This window comes from Paramormyrops kingsleyae, chromosome 22 (assembly GCF_048594095.1).
Source record: "Paramormyrops kingsleyae isolate MSU_618 chromosome 22, PKINGS_0.4, whole genome shotgun sequence".
NCBI lineage: Eukaryota > Metazoa > Chordata > Actinopteri > Osteoglossiformes > Mormyridae > Paramormyrops > Paramormyrops kingsleyae.
The window spans coordinates 18,950,502-18,960,983 of NC_132818.1; the positions used below are offsets into that span (position 1 = coordinate 18,950,502).

The 10,482-nt window shown below is 42.6% G+C and overlaps 1 protein-coding gene across 1 annotated transcript; it reads left to right on the forward strand.

Annotated features, from left to right (window-relative positions):
- Positions 1–644: 644 nt before the first annotated feature.
- Positions 645–8,175, forward strand: LOC140581620 (alpha-2,8-sialyltransferase 8E-like). The gene is made up of 7 exons (XM_072704896.1): positions 645–685; positions 3,071–3,145; positions 3,676–3,753; positions 5,499–5,640; positions 5,741–5,853; positions 6,297–6,389; positions 6,877–8,175. The coding sequence occupies exons 3-7, from the start codon at positions 3,698–3,700 to the stop codon at positions 7,370–7,372; spliced, it is 900 nt and encodes a 299-aa protein (XP_072560997.1). The 5' UTR covers positions 645–685; positions 3,071–3,145; positions 3,676–3,697; the 3' UTR covers positions 7,373–8,175.
- The last annotated feature ends 2,307 nt before the right edge of the window (positions 8,176–10,482 follow it).

Sequence of the window (10,482 nt, forward strand, 5' to 3'; positions counted from 1 at the left end):
TTCAGGTCCACACCGTACAAATCCAGACCAAGATTTTGTTTCAACCAACCAGTTGAATATAAAGAGTCACAGTCACAGAGTCACCTCCAGCAATATTACATCATGACAGCATTCAACCTGCAAAACAAATATCATGTAAATATCTATGTAAATTGCACAAGGTATATCATTACCAGATTCCGATCTTCCTGTGCATTATCCAGGCTATGAACAGATGCCTTATACAGTATGGTGCAGATATAACAGTAATATGTGTACTTGACAGCAAAGTCAAGAACAATCTTTGAATCACATTCCACAGCTGTGCCTTCAGTCGATTAAAGAAAACAAAAGAAATGCAAATGCTACAGATTTACTTGTTGAACATTCATAAAAAGACTAGAGCTTCAAAACAAAAACAAATACCGGTTAGACTGGCTAAACTCTGCAGGGGAGTAACATCCGGTCATAGTAAGTACAACATAAGAGATGCTTGTAGTGTAAACAGCACAGAAGGAAGTTAAGTAGTGGTAGGTCTAACATCAAGGGGTGATATGAGGGCGATAGGGCTGCGTCAGCGCTGGACAAACACCCTGATTTTCCTGCTGTCAGCGATCATCACGGTCATCTTTTACAATGCGATTAAAAATGAGATACTGAGCGACTCAAACCTAGCAAGTCATTTTCATTCAGGGGTCAGCGGAAGGTGGGTTCAATACTCCTCTTAACTTTCACACGAACTTCAGTAGGGCAGGTAGGACTGTTCAAGACAAACTTTTTATTTGCCTCTAGTGAAATTTTAATGTTTGAAAAAACTTTTGTAGGAATCCAGGAGATCATTTTAAATAAAAGTTAAAAAGTATAGAAATTTAGCAAGTGAAGATCTAATGAGTTACAGGCATCATTATCTCTACATCCGTTGTTCTGGTGGAGTGCTTTTCAGAATAAACTATTTTACCTTACAAACACAAGAATTGTAAAGAAGGCTGTGTATGAATTAAAAAAATTTCAGGAACTGCCCTTTGTAAAACCAGAAAATAGCTTTTCAGGTTTATGCATTTGTTTAAGTAGGAATTCAGTTCCAGGTCTTTTCCATGATGACAGAACAGTTTCTGAACATTTTTAATGCTTTTTGAATATATCCTAGCCTAGCCTAATATTAACAATTAGCAATAATGGCGACTCATATACATTTTCAATGGATTTGTAACACTATTACATACCAGGGGTCGCTCGTGACCCGATACCTTTCTTGCGAATAAAGTTATTGACGTTATTTTTTCATTATTTGACATTATTTCATTTTTCTTTTGTAAATTGATATGGATGAAAAGTATGAGGCATATCTAAAAGACTGAGTCAAGACTGCGTCAAATAATATATATATAAAAAAGTGACGCATCTAAGGATTAAATCTGTAGAATTATCTGAAGTATCACAGATATTAGGTTTCAGTGGTTCAACAATGTGCATCTTTGATATTGTCGATTTTCTTTGTATATTTCTCATCCTCTCAGTTAACTGTAAAGTAATTTAACACAGCGGTGTGTGGTGAAAGGGTGACCACAGTGCGGTTTACAAGAAACGGTTACTTTATTTGAAGCAAAACTCATAGGGACACGAAACAAAAGGGACCGATGGGGGTCAAAATGAAGGCAGGAAGGTTAGGATAAGCAGAGGAACACAAGTAAAATTATGACATATAACTGGGACTAAACAAGAAACAGATGCGGGCTATTGACAATAAACCAAACAATAGGGTTACAAGTAACAAGACACATAAACACAGGATAGGGTCTGAACTCAACAGTACCCCCCTCCTAATGCAGGCACTCCAGGCACGAGAGGCACTGCCGGGATTGGAACAGGGTACACAGGACTGGGAACGTGGAACAAAACCTGACAGGACAACGAAATGTTAATGAAACCCAGGGAACAGAAAAACTGCACCAGGAAGTGATGCAAAAGGGTACCAAGACTGATAGGTGGAACACAAAAAGCTGGGTCAGGGTCAACAGAACAGAAAACACCACAAGGGCCCTGAGACACACAGACTAGGGACAGAAGGTGGACCTGGAAGGACAGGGCCTGGGAAATGAGGCAGGGGTCAAGGCTGAGCATGGTGGTGAAGAGTTAAAGGGAACAGGACCAGGAGGCAAGGGGATAAACAGAGGAAGGAAACTGGGAGGAACAGGGCCAGACTGTGGTCTATGAGATATCAGGGGTCAAGGCTGAGCATGGTGGTGAAGAGTTAAAGGGAACAGGACCAGGAGGCAAGGGGATAAACGGAGGAAGGAAACTGGGAGGAACTCATGACTCATGGGACGTAACTCATATAACGGTGGTTGCAGTAGGTCTCTGTGCTCTTCATGAGCTCTGAAGTTCTGAAATTTGTTCATACCTAAATTATTTTTCTACCAGTAGTGTTAATTACAGCCATAGCTGTTGTTTTGTCTTGTTTTGATAGAATATCCTACCAGCTTATGCTCTGAGAACAAAATCATGCTCTGTTAAACTTAAAATTACACCATAATAGTGAATGTTCCCACAACGTGATATAAACTTTGACCTTGTGGCCACATTTTTCCAGTCCCCACAAGGGGAAACTCAATTTAATAAAAATAGGTGAATACAATCAAAAAACTAAAACTTGTATCTTGTTTGGTTACTTACGGTTAAGGTTAGGGCTGGGTAGGGGTTAAGGTTGTCATGTTTGGATTAGGGTGATGCCCATAGAAATGAATGTTAAGTTCCCATAAACATATGAATATGTGGACTGTGTGTGTGTGTGTGTGTGTGTGCGCATGTGGTTCTGCGGGGTCTTCTATCACATCTCCCTCAAAGAAGTCACTGATAGTGCTTTTTAAAATAGCTGTTTACTGTTCATCTTGGCTTTTTCCCAGGTTTCTGCACCTTATATTCTACCACAGCCCACTGTTAAGTCCTGGACATATCCCTGGCTTCTTATGGCCAACAAAAATTAATTAAGAGATAGGAAACCAAGGCTTCATTAATATTTTAACAGCTTGTTTTCGATCACAATCATGGAGGACAATGTTAAGTCACTCACCTTGGGAATCTGTCTCCACAGCTCTGCCAGAAGGGAGGATTACTTGACGTCAACCAAAGTGAAGCCTGGGAATGATGTAACAGACAAATATTGCAGGTGTGGGAACAAAACGGACTATCCTTATGGGGACACAATGTCCCCATAACATGATAAATATCCATTTTTTTTCCCTTAAGGGGACCGGTTTCCTGGTCGCCATAAGGGAAAACTCTATTTTATAAAAATCGGTAACTGCTGTGAAAAAACTAAAAAATGCAAAAACGCTTGTATTTTGTTTGGTTACTTATGGTTATGGTTAGGGCTGGATGGGGGTTAAGGTGATCATAGTTAGCGTTAGCATTTTTCCCATAGATGTGAATGAGCGGTCCTCATAAGGTATAAGTATACCCGACTGTGTGTGTGTGTGTGCGCGTGTGTGTGAGTGTGTTCTGTGCGGAAAGGGTTACCGTAGGGTCAGATAAGATGGCTCAGGTCCAGATTACACTGAATGCAAAATCACCAGAGACCCCCCCTGATCCGTCTGCTGTTAATCCCTGCTTGTTGATGTCTTTCTGCTCTATCTGTTACTATACTAACCTCGTACCTGGTCCTATTCTTATCACTGCCGTTTCCATATGATGTTACAGAGAGAAGACAATTGAAAATATCATGAAGGTTTATTCTGAGGACTGGATAGAGCAGGAAGATTACATCACCCAGCTGAGGTACGGGGAGCCTTAGCTGTGAGAATAAAGGCTGATTCACACTCTGTGCAGCATCTACACCATCGGTAGCTGTGTAGCCTGACACCTGTAGTCATATTTCTGGGAGGTGTGCATCAGGCTATGGCATCGGATATGGTGTTAGAGTATTAGAGTTTTCCCCATAGAAATGAATGGAGAGTCCCCACAAAGATATACAAACATGTGTGTGTGTTTCTGTGTCTGTGTGTGTGTGTGTGTGTGTTTGGGTTTGTATTTACTACATTGTGGGAGGCAAATGTGGTAAAACCAGTTACTTTTTAGCTTGTGGGGACATTTTTTAGGTCTCCACAATATAAAGCTCAATTTTATTGAATGCAATCAAAAAACTAAAATAGCCAAAAGTCTTGTATTTTGTTTGGTTACTTATGGTTAGGGTTATCATAGTCAGGATTAGGGTTATGCCCATAGAAATTAATGAATAGTCCCCACAATGATAGGAATACACCGATCAGCCATAGTATTAAAACCACTAACAAGTGAAATTAATAAAATTGGTTATCTCATTATGATGTCACTTGTCAAGGGTGCCATTATATATGATGTATGGTGCACCTGTGCATCAGAACTGGGTCATGGAGCAATGGAAGAAGGTGGTCTGGTCTGACAAGCCACATTTTCTGTTACATCACTTGGAGGGCCAGGTACATGTGTGTCGTTTACCCGGGAAGGAAAAGGCACTAGGGTACTCTATGGGAAGATGTCTTATGGGGTGTTCCTGGTATGCAGGGGTCAGTACCAGCCAAAAGTGATGCAAGGAAGGCCAACTGGTGAACTCACGACTGGGTGATGGGCACCCAAGGCTCATCGATGCGCACGGGGAGCAAAGACTAGCTCATCTGTCCTGATAGCACAGGGGAGCTACTGTAGCACAAATTGCCAAAAAAGCTAATGCTAGCTATGACAGAAAGGTGTCAGAACACATAGTTTGCAGTGTATGGCGTGTGTGTGTGTGTGTGGGGGGGGGGGGGGTAATCTGTTCTCAGCGGTAATAGTAAATATACATACAAACAAGAAGGCAAAATTCCCAGAATCCCCCCCCCCCCCCACACGTGTCTACAGTCACTCCCTGTTTGTTGGTGTCTGTCTGCTATATCAAGGAACGTAGCCAAGTCATAAAGAAGAATTAGTAAAGTTTGTATACTGCAAAGTGCAATGTAAATTGCATTGTGGTATTGCTGAATTTGACAGTGATATATTCTGGGAACATGGGGTCAGCTGGGATGATGGCTGAGATGGGGGTGTTGCAAGATTGTTTTACCACACATGGAAGCTGAGCTTTGGCTGGTTACCAGGCAACATCTTCTGAATTAATTGTCCATGTAACAGCAGGATGTTACTTTTGGTTTTATCTAATGGTTTTGCAGACACTATAGATAACAAGGTCAAGTCTTGTCCTTAATGGAACTGAACCTATAATACCATGTGATTAAGGTATAATTACAGCATATATTAACATGAAATGAGACGGGGGCCTTTACATAACTGGGGATATACAGCTTTTCAGGTAACTGGAGGAAATCTTCCTTTTCAGTAACTAGTAAACTAGTACTATATTTTCTAGTGAATTGAACCTTTGGTTTAAGTTTCATGAGTAATGTGTCTGTGTGGGAGTGTCCAAAATGTCAGTATTTGAAGAGTGTTTTTTGGCATGACAGCGGCAGTACAATAAGGTATCTAGGATGAAAGAGCGGGTTTTTCCGTCTTAGGTCTGAGCTGAGCAGCAAGTGCAAAGGAGTCTTCAACGCTATTGTCACACAGACCAACTCGCCTCTGGGGTCGAACATCAGGTACGATGCTGAGAAAAGAATCACCAAGGTGACCCCTAAGCTGTTTGACACCTTCGTGAAGGTACGACTTGGCACTGGAAAAACCCATAAACCGTTAGTTTTGTGTCTGTATTTATATGTGCTAATATCTCACATTATGTTTCACATTATGTACCTTGTAGGATTCACCGTTTGTAAATAAGACATTCAAGACGTGTTCTGTGGTGGGAAATGGTGGTATCTTGGCCAACAGCAGCTGTGGAGAAGAGATCGATTCGGCCCAGTTTGTCATCAGGTAATTCAGATTACCAGGCATAACAAAATGTGACACAGCGACATGAATACATTTCATTGTTCTTCACAAGAAAAAACATGATGTTGATAAACTTTAGAACGATTAGTCCAAATGTAATTCACTGCAATAACATTTGGTCCAAATGTAATTGACTGGGGTCCAAATATAATTGACTGAAGATAATAGTGACCTGTCTCCCTGTAAGACCATTTCTAGGATTCCATTTATAACATCCTCCATAACCACTTACGCAGTATGTTGTTGGGCGGAATGCAGAGACTAAGAGGCTTCCTGTCCTCTCTATAGACAGTAGACTGGAGAGATACTGTCAGCAGGAGGAAGTTAATAACAGGAGGTCATCATTATCAAGTGTGTGCCCAGTGTCTCCTGCGCTGTGAAAGGCCTTGTGCATTACTGCTTAAAACTCCTCGTTCTCTGACTAGGTGTAACCTCGCTCCTTTGGACAAGAGCTACAAAAGAGACGTTGGCAACAAGACAAACTTGGTAACATCCAATCCCAGCATCCTGGTACAGAAGTGAGTCATGGGGCCTGTATGTCTTGACGAAGCAAACTGACTCACATTACAGTGAGACTTTCCAGCTTATTTTTGAACAAATTTTGAATCAACCCTGATAAAATCCTGATGCAGATGATGAGTCAGTCATCCAGCTTCTTTTAAAAGTCAGAGATAAATCTAAGGTCCTGGCCATATCACAGAAATTGATAAGTTGCAGAATGAGAAAAGCAGTGTCGGGTTGCTAGGTAACAGACATAAAATTTGCTTAATTGATTATTTAGGATTTCCTAACATGAGACAAGATAGGATGAAGTATGGTAAGATAGGATTCCTAAGGTTAGTTAGGATTTGTTTCTGCAATACTGCAAATTGGGCAACATCTCATACTCTTCCTGTCTTAAGACCTAAGACTATAATATGGCCCCTGGTTTTTGGTGTATGTCCCTAGTTTCATTCTTTGTCTACATCTCCACTTGCCTGTTTCCTCCTCACCTCAATCTCACAGATTTGGATCCTTGATGGAGCACCGTCGCTCATTCATGAAAAGGCTGGACACCTTTGGAGACTCTCTGGTCCTGATGCCCACCTTCGCTTATAGGAAAAACACGGCTGTCACGTTGCGTGTCCTCTACACGGTGCATGACTTTGAAAGCCCGGCCCGGCCCGTCTTCATGAACCCAGAATACATACGGAACCTGGCCCGGTTCTGGGTGACCAGGGGCCTGAAGAAGCGCCTCAGCACCGGGATGATGATGGCTAGCCTGGCACTGGAGCTGTGTGATGAAGTGCATCTCTACGGCTTCTGGCCCTACCCCCAGCACCCACGAGACTGCCGGCCCCTCACCAACCACTACTATGATGACGTGAAGGCGAAAGGCGTACACGCCATGCCTGTTGAGTTTAACCGCCTCCTGCAGCTCCATAGCCTGGGTGTGATCAGGCTTCATCTGGAGGACTGTACGCCAAGACCCAAACAGACTCGTCTCCCAATCCTTCTCTAGTTATGGTGAACATCAGAGATGTAGATCTGAATCCAGAGCTTAACTGTTGCTTTTGCTTCAGTATAGAGGCTGTAGATGTTAACATTATATTCAGCAAGGACATCGGACCTTCTTGCTCAGACACAGTCTATTTTCTTTGCTGGTCACTTAACTGAAGCTTAACTGTGGTCTTTGGATTTTACTTGTTTATTTTTTGTTGCTGCAACACTTTTAAATATTCTATTTAGCCTAAGCAGTGAACAAACTATTTGTTCACACTATAGCACACTGGAAATACTACGGTGAACCAGGATATTTCAATTCCTTTGTGCTGTAATGTCAATGGTAAACTCTTATTACCATTACCAGGTACACAATTTTAATCATCCAGCCATCTATTTATCCATCCTCTAACCGTTTATCCAGAGCAAGGTGAGAAGATGAATGGATGGTTTACATTGTGCAGGTAAGAGGTTCAAGATCCATGTGCCCTTGCTGTGAAGCAGAAGTAGCTAAATATTTTGTGTAGGCTGAGCAGTCTCAGTCTCCGGGTCTCAGTTGTAGCCCTCAATCCAGTTTGGAGTCTAGATTCCAGGTTTGGGGGGCAGGGTCTCGTCTCCATCTTTACAGTTTCATGTGTCGGTATCTTATTTCTGTATTTGCAGTCTTGGTTAGTGTTTCACGGCTGGTGTGTTGATCAACCAGAGTCTTGTTTTTGATTTAAGCCCTTTTCCTAGTTCCTGTGTCCTGGTTCCTGCTCCCGCTTCTTCATTCTCCACACATGAAACTGTCTCTCATATACACTCAGTGACAAAAAAAGTTAAGCACCCAGATGGAGTGGTGAAAATGAAATGAATTTATTTATTTATTATTAAATAAAAGCAAAAACACTGCAGCTTCTTCTTCAAGTCTGGGAGAGGCCACTCTGCTACTCCCAATGTCTTCTCTGGGTCCATTTGCACTCTGCTGGGACTAAGGATCCGGTTAAGTTTTAGGCGATTCATTGATAATCCAGGACTGACAAATGTTGGATGTGAAACTCACAGTTCTTAGCCTTAATGTATAGCAAGTAGTCCCTGAGCCAGTGGAGCACCTATCAGACATGGTGAACATGATCGGCTAACATTTAAGAATATATTAGCAAGTTGCTGACTTAGACTAGCAGGGTTCAATTGATCATACCATGGTAGATGGTGTTCATAAACAACTGGAACATAGGCAGGTGCGTTAGCTAGTCTGTAAGGCATCACTAAATATTCATAATTATGTGGGCGCTCACATACACTGTTTTCCATTTCTTTGTATGCAATGATGTTACTATTGTCTGTGATTAACCTGGACAGATCTCAATCTTTAAAACACACTATAAGTAATATGGTGAGGTTGTGTCTTTACTGGGATGCGAGAGTATAATGGCATGTGATGAAGGGATAATTACAAATTTACAGAAGCATTCAAATAAGTCACTGGGGATTTACTGGCTTTCTTGTAACAGGAAGATATCTGAAAGTTGAAGGTTTAATTAGTTTAACTAGTAAACTAGTATTTTCTAGTGATATGAATCTTTGGGTTAAGTCTATTGAGTAACGTGCCTACATCGCAGTGTCCCCAATGTCGGCATTTGGAGAGAGTTTGTGGGCATGACAGTGGCAGTACAATAAGGTTTGAAAAGCACACAAGAAGGACAGAACAACAGGGATTTCTATCACAGGTCTAAGCTGAAAAGCAAATGCAATGGTGTCTTCAAGGCCATTGTCACACAGGCCCACTCACCAATGGTGTCTTCAAGGCCATTGTCACACAGGCCCACTCACCAATGGTGTCTACAAGGCCATTGTCACGCAGGCCCACTCACCAATGGTGTCTTCAAGGCCATTGTCACACAGGCCCACTCACCAATGGTGTCTACAAGGCCATTGTCACGCAGGCCCACTCACCAATGGTGTCTTCAAGGCCATTGTCACACAGGCCCACTCACCAATGGTGTCTTCAAGGCCATTGTCACACAGGCCCACTCACCAATGGTGTCTTCAAGGCCATTGTCACGCAGGCCCACTCACCAATGGTGTCTACAAGGCCGTTGTCACGCAGGCCCACTCACCAATGGTGTCTTCAAGGCCATTGTCACACAGGCCCACTCACCAATGGTGTCTTCAAAGCCATTGTCACGCAGGCCCACTCACCAATGGTGTCTTCAAGGCCATTGTCACGCAGGCCCACTCACCAATGGTGTCTTCAAGGCCATTGTCACGCAGGCCCACTCACCAATGGTGTCTTCAAGGCCGTTGTCACGCAGGCCCACTCATCAATGCGATTGAGCATCAGAACCGATTCTGAGAAAACTATTGCCCTCAACTGTTTAACACTTTTGTGAAGGTAGGACTTGGAACTGGAAAAACATGTGAATCATTCGTTTTGTGAGTGTATTTGTGTGTGTTCATAGCTCAACAGTTTCAGACTTGGTACACTGTAGGATTTCCCATTCATGAATAAGACATTCAAGATGTGTACTGTGGTGGAAAATGGTGTTGTCCTGGCCAACAGTATACCACCTGCCACATAGCTACACTTGGGTTCTCATCCCTGAGATGATTTGTCTTGTGGTGGGTGCGGCAACCTGCCAAATCAGCACACGTTCCTTACCTCTCCTCCTCTGTACCTGTGTTCTTTGTATTGGAACTGGTCTTTAGCAATGGAAGATGAAATAAAATGGGTACACAAGAACACAATTAAGGGTCAAAGACACATATTGAGATTCACCCCTGATGTTAACTAATTTCTGTACCTATTCTTGTGATTCACCTGTGTTTCATTCTAGAACGTAAAGAAGAAGGCATGTCTGGTATTGTGGTGGTTGGGTTTTACCAGTTGTGTGTTTCAGGCTGCAACTGGAGCTTGAATCGACCAGTCTGGTGGGATTGGTTTTGACAAGGTCAGCTGGGCTCCGCCATTCGCTCGGGGGCGACCAGCTTTCCCGCGCTCTTGTCCTTGCATCCTTCACTGTCCTTTGAACCTGCATTTCCCAACCCAGTCAAATTCCACTGTCAACGCTCACCTATCACGTTGCGAATGCCTTATTACTTCCTAAGGTTGTGGATGAACGTTTAGATGTGCGTGCAGCTACACCTGCC